A 26,956-nucleotide genomic window follows, 5' to 3' on the forward strand; every position below is an offset into this window, starting at 1 on the left:
AAGTGTTAAGCAAACACAATTTATTGTCACTTTCTTCCCCTTTTGTCAATAAACTGTCAAAAACCAGCTTATACTTAGCCAGTGCTGCTGAACGGTTTTGAACAATCATGTCTTTTGTTTTAGATATGATGTTTCTCCTAATGCAAGACCGAATTGTGTTTGGCATTGTTTACATTCACATTTTGTTTGCAACCCAGAAAAAGCACCCTTGTTAGTTGTGTTTTCTCCCCCTCTTGCTTAGTCTCGTGCTCTTAGAGCATGTCTTAAATGGATGCAAACCCATGCTTCCAAGGATATTGTGAAAATATGCAACACATTCAACATCTGTCTTTATAGCATCCGAATCCCTTTCTAATTTTGATTATTCTCATCAAAAGACTCCCCAGTTTAACTGAATGACCATTCGCCTTTGTGTTTCCAAATACCAGTAGTGAAATAGAAGAAATGGTGTTCATTAGGGCTGTGGATAGAGGAAATACACCACTAATTTAAAGAAGTAAAATGGTTTCTAAATATAAAGCTGTCTTGGGGGCATCATCATCCAGCTATAAAACTGCTATTTTTCATAGGGTAATTAGCTCAGGAAAATACTATCTCTACACACTGAGTGATTATAGTTACTGCAAAACACATGTTGATCCTGATTAAAAATACATTCTAGTAGTAAAAAAAAAAGCAGCAATAAACTATTTTGGAAAAATGTTTAAAACCATTGCAAAGGCAGAGATAAACACACAAGGTCAGCTTATTCGCTCTCATAAGTGACAGGACTCAAAGGGATATTTCCTCCCTAAGCATTTATGGCTGCCAAATTTTGAGTTGGCCCATTTAAATATGCTTTAAACAGCCGTCTGACCTGAAGCAATTAGAAGGATTTATTATTTATCTCCATGATACAAAAAGCTTCATTGGATGATTTCTTTATATCAAATAGCTATTCAAGGTCCAAGAGCAACGCTAGGCCAGTTTTTTTCTTCTTCTTCTTGCTACTTGGCAATCTTACGACTGACAGCGATCTGTACTTAGGGAATAAAAAATGAGTCTTTTATTGGGGATCCATGCAGCATCTGGCTAATTCTGAACTCGAGGAGACCCGGGCAATACGAAAGACAAGGCCATTTGCTGTTTCTGTCCAGAATCTCTTGAAGCTATAAAGAGAAATGAAACAATTTATTCCTGATACCGAAACACATGAACAACCTAGAATTGGCCCATGAGCTACCTAGAACTGACACACAATTCCAAGCCTCAGCTACTCTTACATCCAGAAAGTATATGAATACCAGGATATTTATCAGTGAGTGCTTGCAAACCTCAAAATCGCCATCATGGATCAAACTAGAGCATTGTGCCATTTGTTCCTGTTTTATAAATGCCAATTAGAGTAGAGGATATTGAGCTACAGGTACATCAGCAGTGGGGAACCAGTAGCCCTTCAAATATTGTCAATAGCCTGATGCAGTTTGAAGCCATTGCATAGGGCCACAATCCAAATCCCTTATCCATTGGGCTGGAGTGGGTTTGAATGAGGCAAAAGCATTCCTCTACCCAGCCCTGCCTGCTTCTGTCAGTGCAGAGGGCCTCAATGTGCCTACTTAAACAGTGGTGGGTTGAGTGGTGGTACTTAGTGGTAACCTTTGAAATGGGGTGGTTTTGAGGGTAGGGAGAGGGCAGCTGATCCTGAGCCAGCTCTGTTTGCATTATGCCACAGCAATGGGCCTGATCCAGGCCGCTTTGCTGCACTAACCTGAGTGGTGGTATAGCAAAATGGCATTGCTGTCCTGTGGCGATCACACAAGGTCCCCAGACGTTTGATGGTCTATTGACCCTGTGCCACCACTGTGTTTGCTTTCTTTGCTGCCACCAACCCATGTCTCTCGGGTACACACGGAGTCCAGACAGTTGTTAACATTAACAAATAATCAAGTTTATTTTTATAAGCAACTTCAGCTTCCTAACAGCCTCAAACTAATTATCCCAACTATCTATCTGACTCCACCTAACAGTTCCTCTCACTCTCTCACCACACAACTCGACCAACCAACAGACTTATCCCCCCCCTTCCTTCTCCAACTCCCAACTCTCAACTAACTTCCACACAACACCAACTCTCACTCTAACTCCTCCCCTTGGGTTCCCACTGGCCAATCATCTTCACACACATTTAACACTTTTCTTATGACCCACCAGGGACGTGGGTGGCGCTGTGGGTAAAACCTCAGCGCCTAGGGCTTGCCGATCGCATGGTCGGCAGTTCGAATCCCCGCGGCGGGGTGCGCTCCTGTTGCTCGGTCCCAGCGCCTGCCAACCTAGCAGTTCGAAAGCACCCCCGGGTGCAAGTAGATAAATAGGGTCCACTTACTAGCGGGAAGGTAAACGGCATTTCCGTGTGCTGCGCTGGCTCGCCAGATGCAGCTTGTCACGCTGGCCACATGACCCGGAAGTGTCTTTGGACAGTGCTGGCCCCCGGCCTCTTACGTGAGATAGGCGCACAACCCTAGAGTCGGACACGACTGGCCCATACGGGCAGGGGTACCTTTACCTTTACTTTACCTTATGACCCACCTAGGAGGTAAATGCCACATGTCACCTTCCCACAACCCTTTTAGCCCTGGTCATTACAAGCAGTGGGGCTGTGGATGCAGAAGTGGCTTCACTGCTGCATTCAGCCCCACTGCTGCTGGGCAGGGCATGAAGATTGCTCTGCCTGTCATGTTTTAGTCACATTGAAATTAATGGGAGTTCAGTGTTAGCCATGACTCACTTGCACCATTGATTTCACAGAGGATAAAACTTGATCAGCTCAATGTGGATCCCGCCCTCTATATTTTCCTCTGCCTCCTGCTGGAGGATGTGCCTTGGTGGACACAGAATTTCCACAGGCCTAAAAGCCATTTGGTGGAGTTATGGAGTTGCAAGCTGAAAGGCACAATTCCAGAGACTAAATCTGCCAGGCTCCACGAAGCTGAGTCCAGCTGCAAGAATCCAGGCTCCAAAGTGTGATGCTGATGATGTCAGTGGAGCTTATTCCACACTCACAGAAGGACGTACACCCCATAAGAAAGCACAGCGAGTGCTGATTGCTTGATGGGAAGATCTGCTCTGGAGCCTGTGCCAGAAACAGCTTAATCACTCTCCATTCAGGTTCCGTTAAATGTTAATCCCCGAAGTAAGGTAAGATGGTAGTTAAATGCGCAACATCGAAGGATTTTCTAGCAGGATGAGGACTGCAGAAAAGAAATTTCAGGCTAATCATCATAATAAGGAAATTAGAAATTGAGGTATTAAGATAGACCAATGAGAGACAGTGGTTAGAAAGCAGATTATAATAAACTATCTTTTCAATAGCAGTGTGCCAATTTAATTAGGGCATTTTACATTTGGCTTCTCCTTCCCTGAACTCTTAGACTGCCTCTGCCTCTTGATCTTTCTGCTTTACCCCTCCCCCCCCTCTAGTTTCCCCTCGAAGCTCTTCATTTCTGGCGTTTTCTTTTGCTTGGCTGACTTCCTCATCTCGTCTCTCTGCTTTATGGGTCTGTTCCTCAATCAGCGCCTCTCTTGAAGAAGTGCCTGTTTGCTTCCAACACTGAGTTTACAGACTTTTGCTACTAGCCAGAGTCCTGGAGACAGCTTCTAAGTATGTTTACACCTATCCAGATTAACTGCACTGAGCTGGAACCAAAGACAAATATACACTCAAGAACAAGTCCAGCTTACTTGACACGCCAAGCAAATGGGTTGCAGCTGAAAAACAAACATGTCTGGTGCAGCTTCTTAGCTGAAAATAGATTAAAAGTAAAATTAGCCTCTCTGCATCTGCCTAAAACTATGTGACACCAACTATAGCTTTAACTCTTTATAACTGGCTTGAATTGGGACCAAAGCCACATTTGTGGATTCTATCTCCCCCCCCCCCTTCTCATTTTATTTAAGCTCAATCTGACAGTAAAGTAAGTAAAACACAATCTTTATTTTGTTCTGGCTTTCCTATTTCCCATCTCTCTTCTATTTTTGCAAAGACAACAAAAAAGTTACTAGCCTGCAAAAAAGAAAAAGCTGGGAGTAGGCTTCATTGAGGCTAATAGGTTTTCTTTCCATGCTGGCACCAGAAGAGGAGAAACACTGCTCTCCTTGCCTCACATGGAAACATAGACATGCTGGAGCCGGAGTAAGTGGTAATGTGTAGACAGCCCAAGTGGGCTATTGGAGGAGAGAGAGATTAATCTGTTCCTTCTCTACCAACCTGCTCACATAGCTGCATTAAACAGGTGAGTCCTTAAATTCAAAGCTAGCCTAACACTGTCTTTCTATGTTTATTCTAGGGCTTCATTGGATACCGACCACTTTTGGGTTTTTACTCCAAAACTGGCAATTTCTGCTCTCATTGAAATGTCTCATCCCAACCATTAACTTATTCCCCCCCCAAAAAAAAAATATTCACCTTTTCCCAGTCCTGTTCAATACAATTGTTTCCTTGGGTGTTGCTTCTTCAGCTTTGCATACACACGTGTGCCTTCCATACCTGCTTATTTCTAGCCCTTGAATAGTCACATGGGTAATTTCAGTCAATCTGAATGAGATAATTTCATGATGCTATAGCTGAGTGGATACTTTTGATTATACTAAAAATATTTATTTCATAAAAATCATATAATGCTTGACTTTTTAAAATAAAATAAAAAAGCCTTGGCTGTAGTCATTAATTCTCTTGGCCCTCAACTCCCATCTTCTCTAACAATTGGCTGTACTGGCTGGCACTAATCCAATCATGTCTGGAGGGCACCAAACTGCCTACACCTGGTCTAACTCATGACTTCCTACTACCTCCTATGAACTACCAGTAACACTCCTGTGATCCTCCTAAGTGCCTCCATTAGGTTGCACAATCTTTAGAGCAACACAGAAGACTGGGATGTGCAATGGCTTCAAGTACCTAGGCAACTACAGTGGTACCTTGGGTTACATACGCTTCAGGTTACATACGCTTCAGGATACAGACTCTGCTAACCCAGAAATAGTGCTTCAGGTTAAGAACTTTGCTTCAGGATGAGAACAGAAATCGTGCTCCGGTGGCACGGCAGCAGCAGGAGGCCCCATTAGCTAAAGTGGTGCTTCAGGTTAAGAACAGTTTCAGGTTAAGTACCGACCTCCGGAACGAATTAAGTACTTAACCCGAGGTATCACTGTATTCACTTTAGACAAGGCAACATACATTGCTACAGACCTTTCCCAGTGGAAATCTTATTTCCTGTTATAAGACCATTGACTTTCGTGGGGAGAAAAGAACCACACAGGTTAGAAATAGAGCATCCCTTCATCTTCCTGTGCTGAAAAGCAGGAAGCCTAGTATCTTTTCAGCTGACCCAACTCCTAACAATCACTCTGACCTAATGCTAAGTCTCCTGCACAAAGTCATATGTTTATTTGTGATTAGAAAATATTGGAGAGAACACAAAGCAGTATTTGGAGCTGGCATCTGAGTGGCTACTCATTGATTGGAAATTGTTCTAGGATGTACATAGTGTTGCTGTACTAGTGTTTTAGGTACATCCACCTGGAGCATCTCATTGATGGATGCATTATAAAAAACAATCAATAAATACATCAACTTTAATAATTAATAAATATTATTATGCATCAAAACTTCTGAGTACGCTAGAAAGCAACCAAATTGGAAAATCACTGTCTCTCTCAGATGATACGGCATACAATGTCTGACTAAGTGTAGCAACTTTGAGGTCTTTGGATGAAGCCCTCTAACAAATAATAGTAAGCCTTACCGTGGTTCAACCATTTAAAGTTTAATCAGGTGCAGCTATTTAGATGTCTGCTTGATAATTCCATCCACGCAACAACTGATCTTATTCTCAAAGAATCTAATGAAGGAACTGAAACACAACACACAACCAAGTCACACAAGTAGCCTCTAATGACAGTCTCAAATGGCTGTCCAAATTCACAGCCCACTCAGTTTCACAATATTTGGGTGTATTTGCTGAACAAGGCACAAATCCTGTTTGCTACCTCATCTTCTAGAAAGAATAAATACTTCAGGTTCTTTTGTAAATTTCTCTGTTCTACAGGAAACAGAATTTTAGCAAACTTCTTTTTAGATTGCTTCTTATGGACTCTGAACTCAATAAGAAGGAAGTGACTGAGCTTGTAAAAACAGAGAAAGGCTATTCACTGAAGTACTGTACTGATATGAGGCTATGTAATTACACAAAGGGTACTATACAAATCCTATAGAAATCAATGCCTCATTTTTATTTTTTGCAAGGCTCCTGTGACTTTAAACAGTTGCTTGATCAACTTCCATAGACTGGTTTGGACAAAGAGGAATGGGGGGAGGAACCAGCTGGGAAACCCCCAAGGGAAGAAGGCTCAGAGTCCAGAGAGTGGTGATGGGACAACGAGTGGTCAGAGAGAAAAGAGGAAGAAGACTGGGAGGAGGAGGTGTTGGAAGCTGAAGAGGTAAAAGGTCTTAGTGAGATGGGATAGTCTGTGGCAGGGAGGAATCCAGAATCAGAGCAGAAGCTGAAGGAGGAGAGGGAGGCCAAGAGATGAGTCTGGCTGGTGAAAAGGCATGGGTGTCTCCCCCTCCTGCTGTGACAAACTCCGCCCCCCCCAGTCTGCAAGAACCAGAAGAGGCATGTAAAGGGTGGAGAAGTTAACTTCATGCAGGCATAGTCTCAGATTGCTTGGGGAAAACCCTGTGGGGAGGCAAGGACCCTGTCTCAGCAACTGTTTCATGGGGGCAAGACTTACTGGAGGTGAGTTGTTCTGCTCATTAGGCCTGACACTCCTATGAAGATCCCATTTTTGCTAATAAAGAGTTAACTCCAACTTGCTCAGTGTGATTTACTGCTGGCTCACTCCTGTCATCAACGTATATTTGTTAGGCTATAGTTCCGTCTCCCTGGCAGTATCCGAACAATATTAAGTGCCCCCCACAACCCCCTCCCATGCAGCTACAGTAATGGGGAGAGATTAATATATGTAATTCATCTAGATGATTTAAAAACATAAGAGCTTCCAGATGGGGAGGAGATGTTGGTAACTATTGTATCACATACCTTTCACTGGTTTTAAATGGTTTTGCATTTCTACTTTTTATTCTAAGCAAGGAAGTAATTCTATGGAAAAGTGTTCTATTATACATTCATAGCTTCCACATTAATAATAAGTTTTCAGCTGATGTCAATGAAAACAGACAAACTGAATACGTTTGGTGAGAGCTCCTCATGTGCCTTTGAGCATTCAAAAAAAGACCACATTTTGTCACAAGTAAGTAGCTCTGTGGTTGAATTTCACAGCTCTCCAGGGAAGGCTTACCCAAATAGGGAGCTACTCCACCAACCTCAATGTATGCTCAGCCAAATAAATTGTTTCAAAACATTGTTACGTATGCCACCCCAATCTCTGCTGAATGGCTACATGAGATTCCAGGGGTGCCAGATGCTCACCCAAGGTTGTGCTAACCAAACCTAGTGCAAGACGGCACCTTTTTCTTGCTGCACAGCCTGCCACCATGACCTTGGCAATGTCTCGCCTAGTTGATGATTTCCATTGACTTGCTTCCAGCACCTTTTGCCATTCTTAACAACTTCTATCTCAGTTGAGGCCCTGGCATCTTCCCTTCGATATTCCAAATATTATCTAAATTCTACAATTTATTCAATTCTATCATTCACTAACATTGCACCCCGAAACCTGTAATAGTATCTATTTTCTGGCCAAACACTTGCATTGTAAAATGCTTTCCGTGTAAGAATATGAAAGCAATATGTAGGTTGTTCATGTGCACTATTTCAGTGTAATACCTGTGTTTTAGAATTTCTGCTCAGGAAGCTCACCTGTGATGCATGTCATTAAGAAAGAAGATAAGCCCTGAATGGAGGCCAAATTTTGGCTAAACAATTCCTCAGTGCTAGGTGTTAGTGAAATTGCCTTTCTCAGCAGGCCTTCTCAACCATGGCATCCCAATCAGGGAATGCTCTTCCCAGAGAATTCCATCTTTTCCCCCTTCTGGTGCTATGATAATGCATTTAAATTTTCCCAAACCTTTTGCACATAATTTTAGTCCTACTGATTGTTTTTTATCTGGCTTCTAAGGTCTTGCTGCCTTTTAGTTCTTGTGTTCACTGCGATAATCTGGATTTGTATTGTTTATTTTCACCCTAATGCAAACCATCCTGGAAATTAATTCACCTTAGTTAAACCATCCTGGTATAAATATATCTGTAATAAATCAATTACAAACAGAAATGTTCATTAAAAGAACGTGAAATTTTGAAATTTGCAAAGACAGGCCACTGCGGTCCATAAAGAGAAATCCTTCCTAAGGCAATTTGTGCTAACAATGGTGCTAATAGTAGTATCTGGGTGATACTTAGAGGATACCTGGAATATCCTTTGTTAAAACAGGGAGTTAGCCACAGAGACTGCACAGTCCACACTTGTACCACAATAGTCCATGTCAGCTGTCTAGACTGGCAGAACACAAGTGAAAGCTAAACATGTATTCTGCAGGGACAGAATGTGCTGATATCCAATATGAACCATGTAGGCATAAGGTATGAGTATGGGACTAAAAACACACTTGTCCCCTTTTACATTCCATATATCTGAATGTCTATGAATAATTAAGAGGCTCTTTGCTATGGAACAGCATTCTGGACTATCTACTCAGGTGCAGTGTGCTGCATTAACCTAAATGATATTCACCGATACTTTACCCTGTGGGGAAAGATGTGCATAACATGTAGAACTGAGCAATATTAACACGAGGCAACATCATACCTGCCTTGAGACTTTGCAATGTACTAGTGCATCTGAAAACACTGTGCTGTGGTCATGGTAACTGGAAATAAAATGCTGAGAACTAAACAATCAAGACCATTCTTTTTTATACACTAATCAGAAATAAGAAGAAATTCAGTTGAACTGTTTTGGGGAATGGAAAGGGGAGCAGGAGGGTGGTCTCATTTCATTGTGCTCTTACTCTGAAATCTTCTGCTTGAAAAAGCCAATTCTAGCCAATACCTAGTTTAAATTGGAGGTACATCTCTGAGTCCAAGTCACCATGATTCTTTTCAACCAAAGCAAAATAAATACAAAGAGATCTCTTGTATTCATTCATAATCTAATAAGTCACTCTTAATGTGGAAAAGCCTACTGGCAGGGTAAAGAAATCTCTAGCTCCCGTAAAAACAAAAAACAAAAAAAACAAGAACACCTTTAAGACTAAAAGGAATCATTTGCAACAATTGGCTGTGAGGAACTATGGGAAGGTGCTAGGAAATCACTTTGCTCTATAATATGGCTGTGTCTATACCACTGAGGCAGAAGTTTTGAAGGAAGATGACAGAAGCACTATAGAATTCAAAACAAATTATAGTCAAAATAAAATGATGCTGTTTCCAGCAACTAGAACAAAATGCAGAAAGAAATCCTGTCAGATAGCAAAATGCCCTTTTCTCTATTGCATACAGACCTTTCCTAGTTTCAGCTGCAGAGAAGTGGAAATTGCACTCTGTTAGGTAACAGGCAGAATTTCAATTAGAGGGTTTCACAGAGTTTCAAGCATGTTAGCAAATGCTCTTTTCTCCTCTTCTCCCCCACTCTCTATCTCAAGTCAAGAAATCACAAAACAATTGTCCTAAAACCCCCTCTCAGCTGTCACTGTATGCAAAGAGTATACTGTACCATTATGATGAGAGTTCTGGGTCTGCTCATTTCATCATCACTATCCAGAGGCAGGATTTCATGTGACAATTCCTCTTGCCGTCTTCTACAAATATGTGCACAGTTCCTCTGTACCACTGAACGAAAGGCTTGAAGCAGAACAATGCTGGCAGCACAGCCCATAGCTGCATCCTGAAGCCTACAAAATAACTTCTATGTTTATGCTATGTTTGAAAAACAGTAGCTCCTTGTCCCTGAAAACAGCCTACAGTGCAGCTGCAGCCAGCCAGCTCGCTCCAATCATTTCCTTGAGCTGCAATCATCTGATCACAACCAAATAGCTTGGATGCAGATATAGGAAAGATTTGATCCACTGAAACAACATAACACACACAGAGAGAGACACACACACACACAGTATTAAGGTCCTTTTTTTGGAGTAACTGTTTCTGAAAACACAGAACAATTTTTTTTCTTTAGCAATAATCCTCCTCCTCCTCCTGATCCCAGATTCAGAGAGCTGAAAAGTATAAACCAGCTGTTTAATAAAAAAAAATCTGGCAAGACTCATTTAAATGCCTGTTAACAATCACACAGAGGAAAATCAGCAATGACAACCATAAGTAGGATTAAACAGTGATGACTAAAAATGAAATACTTTGTTGTATTGCTTTATTAAGGATGAAAAATAAAATCCAGCTTCTGCTTCATTGAGGCACATAGGCTGGTACCTTTGGATGAAAGTGTTTCATTTTCTCAAACGAAATTAACATGTCAAAGTATTAAAACATTATTGGGGGGGGGTGCAAGATAATAACAATAAATGGGTTGCACAGCTCATGCCCGAACATCAATGGCTTCATGAAAAACACCACTGTTTAGCTATGAAATGCTTCTCAAGACTAGTTTTTTTGTGAGTGATCCCACACAAACACTTCTGCAGACTGTGGCATTTTTTTTATACTGGCAGAGGCAGCTTGTGTGTGGCAAATCTTTCTAGGAGGGCTCACTTCCAAGGAATTAAGCACAGATTATCTCTCCACCCACCCACCCCCACAGCCACCACCACCCCTCAAAAGAAAAAGAAAAAAGCAAGGTAACCAACTGGGAAGCATTAGTAAATGTTTTATTGCTAATAATTAATGCAGAGAAAGAAACAGGGTTTGAGCAGTTAACAACTTAGTATTCTAACTGCTGGCAGAGAAGTAATTGAGAAAGCTGCTAAAAAGAGGTGCTTAGAAACCACATGACCCCGTTTGGATAAATATCAAGATCTTAATGGTACAGTTGTGTGAGGTAAGAGTACTTCAGGGAAAGTTGGCACTAAGCCTCGTTTCTCACAAATGAAGAGAGCTGCGAGTGTTGCAAGGAAGATGTTTTCAGAAGGAACAGCATTCTTGTTTCTATGCTTATTTTCTTACTATCTGCAGTCACATCTGTCTTCACTTTTAAAACATTGTTTCTGTCTACACACATGCGCGTGCACACACACACACATGGCCCTACTGCTTTTGTAGGCAGTGGGAGCCTTGCCATTCACTTTCATGGGGACTTGAGTAAGCCTGTAATTCCTGTTGATGTAATCTTTGGAACGGCTGTTTCATAGAATGGATTGTTTAAAAAGAGAATGGGGCTGCTAACACTGTTCTCCGGAACCATTTTACACAGGGGTTGATTAGGATTTAATTGCTCAGTAATCTGTCACAATATGGCAGCATTTAAATGAAAATATTTACCAGGGCCATTAAATGGCTCGCTTTTTTTTAAAAAAAAAGGCCTCCTGCCCACTGCCAAATGTTTCTCTTTGCTTGTATCAAGAGCGAACTGACTGCAGTACTTTGATCTATTCTCTCTCGCTCTGTCATGTATGCATATATGAGAGGCAAACAGGCATAGTAAACAGCATTTGCATCTATCCGCCTTGAGTTTTGTTAGCATCCTTCCAGGAAACGCTTTGCTCCCCCCCCCCCCAAGTCATCTCACTAGAAAACTCCTTCTCTTGAATCATGATCTGGCGCATAGGAAAGTTACACGTTAGAAAAGTCCAAGGCATACTTTTTTGTGCTTAGCAGTTTCATTTCTTCAAATACACTTGCAGCAACACAGTGCTGTCATTCCAGCTTCAAAATGGGATGCCCTGCTGCCTCTTGCCTGCCCCACTTGTCTTTTCATTACTTTCCTTCTGCACATTAGGATGAAGCTGACCCTTTTGGGAGATAAGAGACTAAAATAGTTATCATTGCTGGTCTTAATAGCACCAGTCTGGGTTTGACTAACTTCCATTATGGTGTATGTAGTTTGCTCTTCTAGTGTCTGCTGCATGGCCTTGGGCAATATTAATGTCCCTGGCATGACAGGCTGCTGCTGTTATTTTACTCATATCATACTGGAGTGCTTGGAGTTTGGTTCCTATGGCAACAAGGCCCAATTTCACCATGCAACTGGATGCCAGACAATTCTTTTCCAAATCCCTTTAAAAAACTAGTGGAGGAAAATTCCCACAGAACTGAACAGTCCTGGATCAGGTCCATTCTCTTTAAATGCTTTAATAAGGAGACAGAGAAGAATTGCTCGAGATACGGCTAGGAAGCAGCTGTGGCTTATAATCACTATAAAGAAGTACAGTATGAAGAGAACAAAGCCTACCCCAAGGGAACAAGACAAACTCTTTGTAATTCATAGAACTGTAGAATTGTAGAGTTGGAACGGTTCCTGAGCACCATACTCCAACCTCCTGAAATGCAGGAATCTCAATTATAGTATCCATGACAGATGGCCATCCAACCTCTGCTTAAAAATCTCCAAGGAAGATGAGTCCACCACCTCCTGAGAGAGTACATTCCACTGTTTGAACAGCTCTTACTATCAAAAAGTTATTCCTTAAGTTTAGTTGGAATCTCATTTCTTGTAAATTGAAGCCATTGGTTCGGGCTGTTCCCTCTGGAACAAGAGAAAACAAACTTGCTCTATTTTCCATGAGACACCCCTTCAGGTATTTGAAGATGACTATCATAGCTCCCGTCAGTCTCCTCTTATCTGGGCTAAACATATCCAACTCCCTCAACCATTCCTCATAAGGTTTGCATTCCAGACCCTTTATCATCTTGGTCACCCTGATGTGTGGGTGACAAGCCAGAGGAGTTTTGTGCTTCAGACTAAGGCAACTGTAGGCCAAATGGGTTGCAGAAAAGGAAAGCAGCAACTCCGCTTAGTTACTGTTAACCAGCCATTTATTTACTGGGTATCTTACAAAATTATCTTTATACAGGCAGCAATGTATAAACTAGATGTGGAGATCTGGAAGGGCCCAGTTAATAATCTACTGAAGACTTCTTCAACCTGGTGTCATCCAGGTAGTCCAAACTGGACTACAATTCTTTTCATCTCTGGCCAGCATGGCCAATGCTCAGGGATGCTGGCCACAGTAGTCCAAAACATCTTGAACAAACCAGGTTACTACCCAAAAGGTAGGATGATCCTTTCACCCAGATCCATCTAGGCACATGCCGTTTGGACTATGGTGTTCTGGGGCATCACACTTTAAGAAGGAAGGAGGCAACCTGGAAGGGATGCAGAGGAATGCAAAATGATGATGAGCACTGTGGCAAGCAAGTCATATGTCAAAAAGTTGAAGGTGTTGGGCATGTTCAGTCTGATAAAAAGAAGATTGGGGGAAACAGAATCATAGAACAGCAGCATTGGAAGGGACCATGAGGATCATCTTGTTCAACCTCCTGCAATGCAGAAATCTTTCACCTGTTGTGGGGCTCAGATCCACAACCCTGAGATTAAGAGTCTCAAACTCTACTGCCTCCATGCCAGAAGAAGCGTTCTGGGCTGAACAGAGGAAGACAACCCATCAGTCAGCACAGCAGATCAACTGTTTGGCTGGAACCACCAAACTTTTTTCCCCTTCCAAAACTGTCACCCTCTCTAGCTGATTCCATTGGAAAGGCCCATATAATAAGTCCCGCAGTCTTATTTCAAAATTAGATCTCTTCAACTTCTCTTGCTTTAGGTCAGATTCTGTTCATATCCTTTCTGACTGTTGACAGAATTTATTTTTGTAAGATTACACTTTTTAATCTTTCGGTATAGCTTTTCTGATTGAAATGACTTAGCCAGGGATCACACAAGTGATGAAAGGCAAGATGTAAATTGAAATAATTAGTCAATCAGTCGGTTGGCAGTATGGCCAAAGTCTTTATGCTTAAGTCGTATGAGCTCCATTCATCTGTAAAGCAATACGTCTAAATTGCTATATTAAATCACCAAGGAAAAACGCCTATTAAAATCACCTTGATTCAAATCAGTTACTCATACATTCATCCTATCTCATCGTTCTCAGTGCCACAACTAACATTTTTCCATTTGCTGGATTGCATCTTATTTACCGGGTATTTATTGCATTTATATTTCACCATCGCCCCCTCCTCATCTAATGTTCACATCAACCTTGTCCAGTAGGTTAGGCTGGGAAGGATGGACTGACTCCAGGTCACCCAGTGAGCTTCATGGCTGAGTTGGTATTTGAACCCTGGTCTCCCAGGTCCTAGACCAATACTCCCCAACCACTGCACCACATTGGCTCTCACGTATTCTTATGTGTTGAGGACTCCTAAGAACTAGAGGCCAAGACAGGTGATTTGCAGTTCTGAGAATGAGATCTGTATCACCCTGAATGTGCTTCAAGAGCACTTTTAAAATATATGATATTCATTGCTATATGTTGCAGCTAGCTACTCCTGCTATGTTACAGACACATGCAAATGAAAGAAAACTCAAAGCACATTCACAGCCCGGGGGGAAAGGATAAGAACCACCATTATCATTGTGAGAAATGGTCCATCTAGTGCAATAAAGTGACACAAAATAGAAGCTGGATCAGATGAGACAAAAGGAACTGTTCAAGAAGCAGAGCACTTACGGAATGAGCAAACAGAAGTGGTAGTTAACTAGGAATATCTAGCAGTCAGTGATGAATACATAAATTGGAACAGGACCAATTACAGATTCCCGCGGCACCCCGCTTACTCTCTGCAACGAAAAAGCAAACTCGAGTATGATAAACACAAAGTAATTTAAAATGTGCACACTGAAAGAACAACTTTTTCAGTATTGAAGTGAAAATGTGTCGCAGCACAGGAACCAACCGACAATACATTGTTCAAAAGAAATGGATCAAGAGAGAAATCAATATAAAGAAAATTCTGAATCCCTCTAACTGTCTTATTACAAATGGTGGGCAGATATAGTTGCTGTTGATGAGGGTGAATGTGTTGCTGTTGTTGTTACTGCTGTTGTTGTTGTGCATAGACACTCTGTTATTTAGAAAGGGGAGCAGCATCCATTTGAAAAATAAAACCTCTTTCATCAGACAGACAGAGAATCACAATATCTCTCAGTTAAAGAGTGACATAATTTCTTCAAAATACTACTGTTAGCAAACAGACAAATGAGGAACTGCAGGAAATTAGTAAGCATATGGCACCCTCTAGGGAGTAACCCTCGAAAGGCAGCTAGATCACCCTGAAATATTTTAAGTAAGTAGCTTCCCAGATTGCAACTATGCCTACTGAAATTTCTTTAGCATTTAAAAAACTAGGAATTTTTAATTCCAGATGACCACTTAATCCAAGCTAAATGAGAGATGGGCAAGTGAGCAAGCATTTGGACCTAGTCCTGCCCTGAACAATGGATCATCACTATTACAGGCAGATAGCCCAGGAAGAAGCAAAACTCCATGTGGCGGTCACACAGAGCCCCCCCCCCCCGCCCGGTCCTTCCACAGACTTTTGACCCTACACCACCATGGCTTATCTCTTCCACTGCCACCAACAAGGTTTCCCCGGTAATATATTCAGACTCAGTCAGGTTGAAATGTATTAGCAAAGATTCTAGTTTATTGTGAACGCAAACAAGTTTTAAATACAGTGGATGCTCGGGTTGCGAATGTTTGCAACCTGCAGCGCCGCGCATGCACAGGTTGTGATTTGGCACTTCTGCACATGCGCGAGTGCCAAAACCCGGAAGTAACCTGTTCTGGTACTTCCAGGTTTGGCACGGTGCACAACCCAAAAACGCACAACCTGAAGCGTCTGTAACCTGAGGTATGACTGTACTTTGAAACACTAATCCGATTCTGTCTCTGTCTCCCCCCTGTGTCTAACTCACTCTGGCTCCTATGCTCTTGTCCACCCACAAGAAACCAACCGAACTAACTGCCAAGCTCCGCCCCTGGGCTTTCTTATTGGTCAGCCTATCAACCCTTTCTCTCTCTCCCCCAGTACAACATCTCCATAATGTGTGGGCAAATGCCACACTCCGCATCAGTGCTCCCCCCCCCATCAATCATTTCCCCAACTGCTAAGGAATCGCTGTATAAAGCATGAGTTTGCACATCTGAAGCCATTGTGATGCATTGTTTGTCACTGTCCTTTCCCCCTCTCTCTTCCAAGTTTGCTTCTGATGCAGTTGCTGAGAATATTTATTTATTATTTAATAATAATAATAATAATAATAATAATAATAAATTTTATTTATATCCCGCCCTCCCCAACCGAGCCGGGCTCAGGGCGGCTAACAACAGTCAAATAACAATCAAATAATAACACATTCTAAAAATATTTCATTATAAAAATTAGTTAAAATCAAATTGATGGCAACCGATTAAACAAAATTCTGTGCAGGTTGCCAGAGGAGGGAGTCAGGCTGCGCCCTGACCAAAAGCTTGGCGGAACAACTCTGTCTTGCAGGCCCTGCGGAAAGATGTCAGATCCCGCAGGGCCCTAGTCTCTTGTGACAGAGCATTCCACCAGGTTGGAGCTGCAGCCGAGAAGGCCCTGGCTCTAGTTGAGGCCAGCCTAACCTCTCTAAGGCCTGGGACCTTGAGGGTGTTATTATTTGTAGACCGTAGGTTTCTCTGTGGGGCATACCAGGAGAGGCGGTCCCGTAGGTACGAGGGTCCTAGGCCGTATAGGGCTTTAAAGGTTAAAACCAGCAACTTAAACCTGATCCTGTACTCCACCGGGAGCCAGTGCAGCTGGTATAGCACCGGATGAATGTGATCCCGCAGCGAAGACCCCGTAAGGAGTCTCGCTGCGGCATTCTGCACCCGCTGGAGTTTCTGGGTCAGTCTCAAGGGCAGCCCCACGTAAAGCGAGTTACAATAATCCAGTCTGGAGGTGACCGTCGCATGGATCACAGTGGCTAGGTCAGGGCGAGAGAGATAAGGGGCCAACTGCTTAGCTTGGCGGAGATGGAAAAATGCCGCCTTTGTTATAGCTGTAATCTGCGCCTCCATAGAAAGGGAGGTATCGAAGATTACACCCAAACTCTTAACGGACGGTGCTGGCACTAATTGCACCCCCGCAAGAGATGGGAGTTGCCCCCTCGATCCCATATCGTCCCGCCCCAGCCAGAGGACCTCTGTCTTCGAAGGATTTAACTTCAACCGGCTCCCACGTAACCATCCAGCCACAGCTTCCAGACATCTGGTCAGTGTGTCTGGGGCCGAGTTAGGATGGCCATCCATCAACAGATAGAGTTGGGTGTCATCAGCATACTGATGGCAACCCAGCCCAAAACTCCGGACAAGCTGGGCGAGGGGGCGCATAAAGATGTTAAAAAGCATCGGGGAGAGAATCGCACCCTGAGGCACTCCACACACCAAGGAGTGACGCGATGACAATTCCCCCCCAAGCGCCACCCTCTGTCCCCGATCAGAGAGAAACGAGCGCAGCCATTGAAGGACTGTGCCCTGGATCCCCACGTCGGCAAGGCGGTGGTCCAGGAGTTCGTGATCCACCATGTCAAAGGCTGCTGACAGATCTAGAAGAATCAGCAGCCCCGACCCGCCTCGATCCAGCTGCCTACGGAGATCATCTGTTAGGGCGACCAGAGCCGTCTCGGTCCCATGACCAGCACGGAAGCCAGACTGGAATGGATCCAAAGCAGATGTTTCATCCAGAAACCTACCAAGCTGTTCAGCAACCGCTCTCTCAATCACCTTACCCAGGAATGGAAGATTCGAGACCGGGCGGTAATTGGATAGATCTAAGGGATCTAACGATGTTTTCTTTAAGAGCGGACGCACCACCGCCTCCTTCAGTTCCCCTGGGAATATCCCGGTGCCAAGGGACAAATTGATGATATCCCCCAGGGGGGCCCGCACCTCGTCTGGACACGCTCTAATCAGCCATGACGGGCACGGGTCAAGAGGACAGGTGGTGGGCTTTCCAGCTTGGAGGAATCTGTCCACATCGGCTGGAGATATCCGGTCAAAGTGGTCCAATTTAAAGGCAGAATGCTTAGAGAATATTTATTATAGAAAGTAAAACATTAAGTAAGCAACATCAACAAGAACCATTCTTTGGTTCAACTAAACCAGCCAATTGAACTTCCTTTCTTATACTAAAGACCTGTACATATGGGCATTGCGACCCTTGCCCGGCTAATTCAAAAGTGGAATCCCCTAAACTCACAACAGTATGCTTTCACCTTCATAAGTCAATAGTTCTTCCTCATAGTGGCAAGTGAGTCACAGCATTTGCAAACAGTGAAAACATCACATGGCAAGCACATTTCTGAGAAAGTTTAACATGCCACCTCAAAGCAGCAGCAACTTCCTGTCAAGCTATCTAAAGTCACTCGGTCACCTAGCAGGAAAACCTAAACTTTGCTGTTCTCAGGCATCATTCCCATGCTTTGTTCTGAGCTGGCTTTGTTTTCGTATCTTGCTTTAACATGCGTTGTTTCTCTTGTCCCTGCAAAGGCTTTCAAAGTAACCATACTTCATCAGAAAGCTGAGACTAGGATAGGATTCGTATGAGAGTGTGCCATTCTGCTGAGGTTTACTCAGAGCAGAGCCACTGAAATTAAAGGACATGATTAAGTTCGATCCATTGATTTGAATGGGTTTACTCTGGATAGCATCTTTATGTACTTAAGATTAATGGGTAGGGGGATAGTATATGCAAGAAAAATCCAATTGATTTCAATTATATTAATTCACTAAGACCTAAAACATCATAGTGCTTAAGTGTGAGAGGAAGCAAGTGCCTTTTCCAAATCTGGCCTCAGGCATAAATATCACCACTAGGTGATAATAATACTGTACTATCATGTGGAATTGTGGTAATTAATACTAAGGTAATGTATATAATGGGACACGGGTGGCGCTGTGAGTGAAAGCCTCAGCGCCTAAGGCTTGCCGATCGAAAGGTCGGCGGTTCAAATCCCCACGGCAGGGTGTGCTCCCGTTGCTCGGTCCCAGCGCCTGCCAACCTAGCAGTTCGAAAGCACCCCCGGGTGCAAGTAGATAAATAGGGACCGCTTACTGGTGGGAAGGTAAACGGCGTTCCCGTGTGCTGTGCTGGCTCGCCAGAGCAGCTTCGTCACGCTGGCCACGTGACCCAGAAGTGTCTTTGGACAGCACTGGCCCCCGGCCTCTTGAGTGAGATGGGCGCACAACCCTAGAGTCTGGCAAGACTGGCCTGTACAGGCAGGGGTACCTTTACCTTTACCTTTAATGTATATAATACTTGAAATGCACAGCATATGCAGAGTATGAATTAATCTGTGAAAAATTGTCTCAGTTGACTGTTGACTATGTAAAATGAATAAATGGCCACGTAACACAACTGAGGAGTCAGCTTGGGTCTCTGATAACTTTTAAATAAATGTGCCTGTCAAACAAAGAGAGAACTTAATTAGCTGGAATTTAATAGAACTTGCTCTGTAATCCTAAACAAGTTTACTCAGAAGTAAGTCACATCCAGTTTAATTATCAGAAGTCTCTATAGCTGAACTAAATTCAAATTAGGGATTGATGGTTCAGTTTGTTCATGGCCCATGTCAGTGTCACATAAATTAGACACATCTACTCTCTCTCTCTCCCCCACATTAATATGTGATTCTGCCCCCGTCCAAAAAAACCTACTTGAAATTTTGTATTTAAGTACATATTTTTGATCCTATTTTCTCACAAAATACAAATTTCTAAATGCAATTTATGCTACATGTTGATATATATGCATTTTTGCTATGCTTTTTTAGCAGAGAACTGCTCCACAAAATTCAGAGAAGAGAAAAATCTGCAAGATAAGCTGTGTTCTTATCCACAGATTAATAAGGAAGGGCAGATCAAGCCAATTCAAATCACAATTCACAAAGAATGGGTTCTTCAAGCACCCCTAATAACTGGGTGAGGTTTGCAGATAACCTCTTGGGCATTTAGCCACCTTCTTAAATAAGCCATTGTACATTTCTGAAGATAGAACCATTTAACATTAAACACTATCATTCTAAAAGGACTGATTTCTTATTTCACAGTGAATAAACACAATTTGACACTGTGACACAAAGCACATAAAAAATGTGCCATACACATTGAGAGACATGGGGTTTTTTTCTCACTAGATGAAATGTAGGTTAAGCAGCAGAAACACAGACAAGACAAGGTTTGACAACAGGCAATAGTTCACTTAAGGAGGTCGAGTGGGTAGAGAATGTGCTGTTTAAGGGAACCAAACATCAACACATGAGCTTTAAGTAGAGATGAAACACTTGTAATTATAGGCAGAAACAAGTTTAAAAAAGAAGACATACACACCTCAAAAAGGGGGTGTAAATACAAATGCCATTGTATTATTGGGAGAAACTATTTCAGAATCAGCGTTCTGGTCTAAATTCCAGCCATAAATATCTTATTTCCAAATAGTTTTAATTGAATGTGATTTACCTACATCTAGGCCAACATCCTCTTCTTGCAGCGGCGAACCAGTTGCCTATGGAAAACCCATAAGCAGAGTGTAACACCACTTTCCTCAGTTGTGATTCCCAACAACTGGTATCCACAATGTATCAGTAACTCTCATTTAAGCATAATATGCATTGCTGTCTGACATGCTCTCCACACAAGGACTAGATCACTTCCAGGTTCTAACTCTATGGTTAAATATTATTTGCTGCATATTCTTGAAGCACAAAAATGTTGTGGCTCTGATCTTTTCAGAATAATCTCTTTCACACCTGCTTTTCTAATACCTAGAAATTATTATTTTTGAATCTAGTCTTCTTTTCCATTTGCTTGTATACCCCAGTATTTTGATATTATTTTGGGGTGAGCTTATGTATGCTTTGCCTGCTTTGTGTATGTTTGTATGATTACATTTTTAAAAACCATTATTGCTAAAAACTACTTAAGTGGATGGAAAATTGATACATCCTATTGCATATTTAGGGGAAACAGGGACAAACCCCTCAGCAAATTAGGGTACTTTGCTGGCTGTTGACAGTTTCTACTTCAGAGTCTCAGTTTTACATCTGACAACTTTGCTGTACCAGTTTTCAGAGTGAGAGCTAGTAAAGGTGGGTGTGAGGAGTTATATCATAATAAGGCAGTTCCATCTTATACATGCCATCCAGCCCAAGTTCCGTTTCTGTCAACTCCACATGACATGATGGTGTCACTAGTTAGTGCAAAGATAACTATTTCATGGAAAATGGATGAAGTGCTTACAGTTCTGCTATGCTGATCAACAGCAAGAGACAGGACCAATAATTTCAGAGAACAGAGTGGGAGAATGTGTCCTTCTTGCCCTACAGACCCTCCCAGGAGTTAAGATCAACAGAGGGGGACCATCTTGGTAGTACCGCTGCCCTTGCAAGTTTGGGAAGTGGTGGTTTAGGAAGGAGCACTCTCTGTGGCAGCTCCTAAGCTGTGAAATTCCTTCCCTACAAAGGTGTAGCTGCAGAAGACAGCTGCATGGCAAGGAGTTGGACTAAATCCTCAGGGTCCCTTCCAGCTCTATGATTCTTTACCCTGGCCTTTGACACTTCACTCACTCTCACACACCAGGACCCAACCTATTCTTCTGACTGTAGATTGAATTAACAGGGCTCCGCTCAAGTGCAAGTTCAATTGTTGAGAAAATCATCACCATCCCTACATACCAACTGGCATGCATAAAAGCAAAATGCCGTTAAATTTCACCTTCACAGATGATAGACATTCTGCGTTTATGAAACTGAACCCACCAGAACAAGGGTGGGTGGAAACAGAAATCCATCCAGACCCTTTAAGTAGGTGCCAGAACACAAAGTAACAATAAGAGCGTATGCCGAGAGAGGAAATTATAAGCCATCCTTTTCATAGCTTCTTTTTTCACTCCATATTTGATCATGAGTTTACTCATGACTGATTTGCTTGTGTTAGCTTAGTCTTTTTTTGTTTAGCAAAAGGTAATAATGTTTAATTTAGCCATCTGGTTGTCATGCTTCTTCTGCAAAGGTGGATAGCATAAGACTCCGGCTAGCTTTTGAAGTCCCACTGCATTTGCATTGTTTATCTGACTGTTGCATGCAGAAAATAAACTTATTTCAGATCATTGGTATCTGTATTCAACTTGGATATCCACCAGTGCAAATAACAATTCATGCCCTTCATACAATTATCAATTATGTCATTGGCTTTTAAAAGTTAAATAGCAGGTACAGAGGCCCCAATCTGGGGAGCAGGGGCTTTCATCTTTTGCCACCTGCTGTGGGTCCGATCCTGATAAAATGCCCCCCCATCCGACCCATTCTCAGCAGAATGAGACATTATACTACACATGGCTACTGCTGGAAATAATCAAGGCAAAGCAGGCATTGGGAAGGTTTCAATTCAAAAAACAGAGAAATTAATGTACTTGGGCTAATTAAAAAATGACTCAACCTGGCATTTCAAATTTACAGTTAGTATGTACTTCTTAGATTTCAGATAAGCTCTTCTCATACCAAATAGGTTAACCAAAGGTTTTGACTACCCTTTTGCATGTGCTTTTTCATAAAATTCATATCCTTTCTTTTTTCTTCTCCTAGATTAAGTATGGAAGAAATCCATGGGAGAGTGGAGGTTCACTGTATTTATAACTAGCAGTATAGGTTCAGAGAGAAACCCACTTGAAGGGGAAATTACCTTCAAGAAACATTTAAACCAGGGGTACCTAACCTGTCACCCTCCAGATGTTGCCAGATTACAACACCAACAATCCCTGGTCATTGGCCATGATGGCTAAGGCTGATAGCAGTTGGAGTTCAACAACATTTGGTGGGCTACAGGCAAGCCATCCCTGTAACAGACCTACACTCGTAATAATGTAAACCTAACCAGGCAGAACAACAAATAAAACCAGCGAAAACATTCCTTTGTTGATCAGATTTAATTTTCCTTTCTTCACATCCATGCTGGTATCAGTTGTCTCCAGTTAGAAAAGAGGTGTTTTTTCTCCTGCTGGTGCTTGTAAGCTAGCTGCATTCATTAAACACCATTATATCTGCATCATTTAATTTAGGTCAACATGTCAAAGCGATGCAAGTTCATATTTGCTCCCAGTCAGTCTATCTTACCCTCAATAACAAAAGAAAGCTAAGCAAGCTGTATTTGGACTCAGCAATAGAAATAACCATGTTCTTTATATTCCATTACGATACAGCACAAAGAGCACATGCACCATATATGGCATATAATTTTGTTTCTACCTGTGTGCAGTTGCTCTTTCCAAAGATAAATGTGAATGTTAGCCATCAATTTCGTACTTAGGAGTGATAGCAATGTGTTTAAGAAATGAGGGTTTTGAACAATCCTAAGCCAGTATGCATAAAGTCAAACACACTTTTTAACTAACCAATAGGACACTAACTTTCAGCTTGATTTGTGACTACTCGACACTAGCCTTCCATGGCTACCAGCCTCCCCTATTTTTATTTATATGTTTTCTAATAAACCACTATGTCGCACAACATGATAAGGGTTGTTTATACATATAAATCTTACTGTTGAAATTATAAAACACAATGTAACAAATTAAGGCCAGTATTGCAACACATACCAAGCAAACAGCACAAAACAGTTCTCCATTACAAATGGATGACTTATCAACCGTATTGATACCGTATTGGCCTGAATATAACCCTCACTTTTTTTTCCAAATTCCGACCGTGAAAAGTTAAAGTGTGGCTCAAATTCGTGACCTTACAAAAACTGGCTTTTATGATATCACTGATGAAATAGACATATGGTAAAACGGAACAGGTGTGAGAGTGAATTTTAAAGGAGCAGCTTATGTTTGGGCATTGTCTTTTTTTCTCCCCCCCCCCCCTGAATTTTAAAGGTGCGGCTTATATTTGGGTGTGGCTTATATTCGGGCCAATACGGTACCTCAGTGAAGAGATGTTTGAGCTGCCACCAAAACTCATGCCAGCCACATTTCTGATGGGAGGGTATTCCACAGCTGGCACCTCAGAAAAGGTCCTACAGCACACCAGCACCCAATGTACCACAGGTACTAGCCAGAGCTTCAGAAGACCTTTCCCTGCAGATCTCCAGTCTTGGATAGATAGGTGTAGGGTGTGTTATAGGAGAGGGGTAATCCATGTGGGTCCCTTCAGATGTTGCTGGACTACAGTTCTTGTGATTCCTGATCTTTGGCCATGTTGACCACAGCTGGTGAAGGCTGTGGTTGATTGCTTGGAGGGCAGTACACTGGCTAACCCAGTAATAGGTATACAGTATACTATACCTATATAGGTTAATTTTGATATGCTACTGGTTTCCTTCCCGCTCCCTCTTTTCTTATCATTATAAGGAGGGGGGGCAAATTGGCAGCAAAGACTGGGGAAATTGTCCATCTTATGCTATGGTTGCAAGTCTGCAGTGGGCATACATAGTGCTGATATCTTTTTATGGAAACACTGCACACTGTGATATGGAAATGTATGAATCATTGCAGTTAGCAACCACAGGAATTTAGGGTGAGTTGTTTTTTTTTAACCATTTGTCTATGCTGAGTTCACGGCAGATTCCCTTCTTTTGAAATTTGATGGTTAGGAATGCGTGGAAATGGGGTAGGGAGGTGGATGAGTAGTAGAGGGCTTGTGGCAGTAGAAGAGTAGCACCTGGCTGGGTGTTTCTGAGCCTAGAAACTCTTTATGCCATGGGTAGGCAAACTAAGGCCCGGGAGCCAGATCCGGCCAAATCGCCTTCTGAATCCGGCCTGTGGATGGTCCAGGAATCAGCGTGTTTTTACATAAGTAGAATGTGCGCTTTTATTTAAAACACATCTCTGGGTTATTTGTGGGGCCTGCCAGGTGTTTTTACATGAGTAGAATGTGTGCTTTTATTTAAAATGCACCTCTGAGTTATTTGTGGGGCATAGGAATTTATTCATATTTTTTTTCAAAATACAGTCTGCCCCCCCTCCCCAAGGTCTGAGGGACAGTGGACTGGCCCCATGTTGAAAAAGTTTGCTGACCCCTGCAGTTTTATGCGGGTGTGTACTTAAGAGTTCTCTCAGAGAGCTCAGAAAGACTGAAATATATGATTCAAGAAGGGGGATTTCACCCTCACTAGAGCTAAATATTTCCAGCCCTTGACTGAAGGCTGGTTCACACACTGACCCAGTTGAGGAGCATGCATATACTGTTTCTCTCTCTTTTTTTTTTTTCAAGATCAGTGTTGAATTTCTTTTTTTTAAAAAAAAAATTTTATTGGGTTTTCCACTTTTATAACAACAAAACACACACACACACACAAAAATGACACATAACAAAACATGTATAAATTCAGCCAATCCTCGTTTCATGACCTTGTTCCCTGACTTCCCCCCACCCCCCCTCGTGCATCCCAATTCCCAAGATTATATCAACAAATTGGTATTTCTCCTCTTAACCATCTTGTTCTTCTTATTACCTCTTTTGTAATTAAAATTGATATTCCTAAGTTGGACTTAAGTTCTCTTCCATCGATTTTTCATTTTGTCTTAATTAAAAATCATATTAACCAAACCTAAAAATCTTAAGAGTTTCTAAAAGTCTCCTCTTCCCTCCCTCCCATCCCCGGTTTTTGTCCCTTCCCGATGAAAGTCCAAAGTCGAGATTCTCAGCCTGGGTTCCTCACGTCCGAGGCTTTCAAGTCCCTTTCAGTCCCTCTCCGCCGTTCTTGTTGGTAGCCCTTTATATCAGTCGTCGAGTCTGGAAAAGACATCCAAATATATTCTCTTCCCACAAGGAGATTTGTAATCAATTGCTGGAAAATTTCCACCAAGCCTGTATCCTCAGAACCAAAGTCCAAACAAAGGCCCCAATCATGCCTCTTTATTTTAAATTCCTGTATTCCATATTGTCCCAGGGCCTCTTCCTTCTTCTTCTGCATCTTTCGCAGACTTGTGGTAGATGTGTTCCCAAGATCTCCTTGCTTGTATTCCACAGATGTCAGCTTTTGGATGTTGCTTCCCAAAGTTACTTTCTCTTTTTCTTGTTTAGTCTCTTCCACCTCTGAAAGTATTGTTTCCTCTTCAGCTGTGGATTCTTTCTCATTCAAGTCCTCAACACAAACAGCAGAGTTGCCTGTTCCCAAGGTCATAGTCACAAGTTGTTTATTCATAGCCAAACTCTGCTCTTGTAAGGTTCCCACCAACTGAAACATCCTTTCAATTTCAGCTAGTAACTTTCCATCCACAGCCATTGTATCCATTGTAGTTTCACAGAATTCCCCCTAGGGGGAATCTGGTTACTTATTAATCTTTTACTCAACAACCCTTTAACTTCTTATTGTTACTTTGTTTCCAACAATTTTGATTCAATTGTGTCTTAGTCCAGGGGGATCTTAAACAACAATTTTTCCGCTTTAAATTGCCCGTTTGTCAGCTTTGACAGCTGTCAAACTCCGCGGCTCTAACACAAGCACTAAGGCAGGACGTTCCCGAGCCCGGGAGGGGGGGTAGTTTAAAACAAAAAGAAGGCTTCTGAAACTCCACTCTCCAGCATAAAATTTCCCTTAGCGAAATCTTGAAAGTTAATGTCCTTTTTAACTCACCCCACCAAGGGCAGGCTCTCCAGCTTAGCTCTTATGTCGTTGCTTAGATCTTCTGCAAGGGGGGGGTGCGGACTTCCTTTTAGCACACCCCCCGGTCGTCTCTAATTCAGGGTAGAAATTTTTAAAGTCCCAATCCGTCTTACTCACGGGTAGTTCTTTCAGTCCAGATTTTCAAGGAAGGAAGTTGGCGCTCTCTGGTTATGGCTCGCGGCTTCGCTCCACCGAGGTAGCGATCGACTCTCAGTGCCACGCCACCCCCGTATCCCCTCCGCAGCCTTTAAAAAGGCTCTTCGCGAATCAGGGGGGGCGCTTAAGGCACCCGCCGAGTCTTCAGTCCGCAGGCATCCGCGCCTGCGGTTTTTAAGGGTCCCCGCGTCGCCGGCGCGGCTAAGACCCATCCTCGGTAGAGCC

General features: G+C 42.5%; 1 protein-coding gene across 18 annotated transcripts in view; it reads right to left on the reverse strand.

Moving 5' to 3' along the window:
* DOCK10 (dedicator of cytokinesis 10) overlaps positions 1–26,956 on the reverse strand; it is a 202,484-nt gene that overhangs the window by 138,397 nt on the left and 37,131 nt on the right. For 7 of the 18 annotated variants that reach the window (XM_083506261.1, XM_083506260.1, XM_083506268.1 and 4 more), the window contains exon 1: positions 9,709–10,007. The exons of 9 other annotated variants lie outside the window; for them this stretch is intronic. In XM_083506261.1, coding sequence (XP_083362387.1) covers positions 9,709–9,870 — 162 coding nt within the window. In that variant the 5' untranslated portion in view covers positions 9,871–10,007. Of the gene's footprint in view, positions 1–9,708; positions 10,063–26,956 lie in introns of those variants that run through there. 2 more of the 18 variants (XM_083506267.1, XM_083506263.1) reach the window with 1 other exon arrangement.

Source organism: Podarcis liolepis (assembly GCF_965112155.1).
Source record: "Podarcis liolepis genome assembly, chromosome: 5".
Taxonomy (NCBI): Eukaryota; Metazoa; Chordata; class Lepidosauria; order Squamata; family Lacertidae; genus Podarcis; species Podarcis liolepis.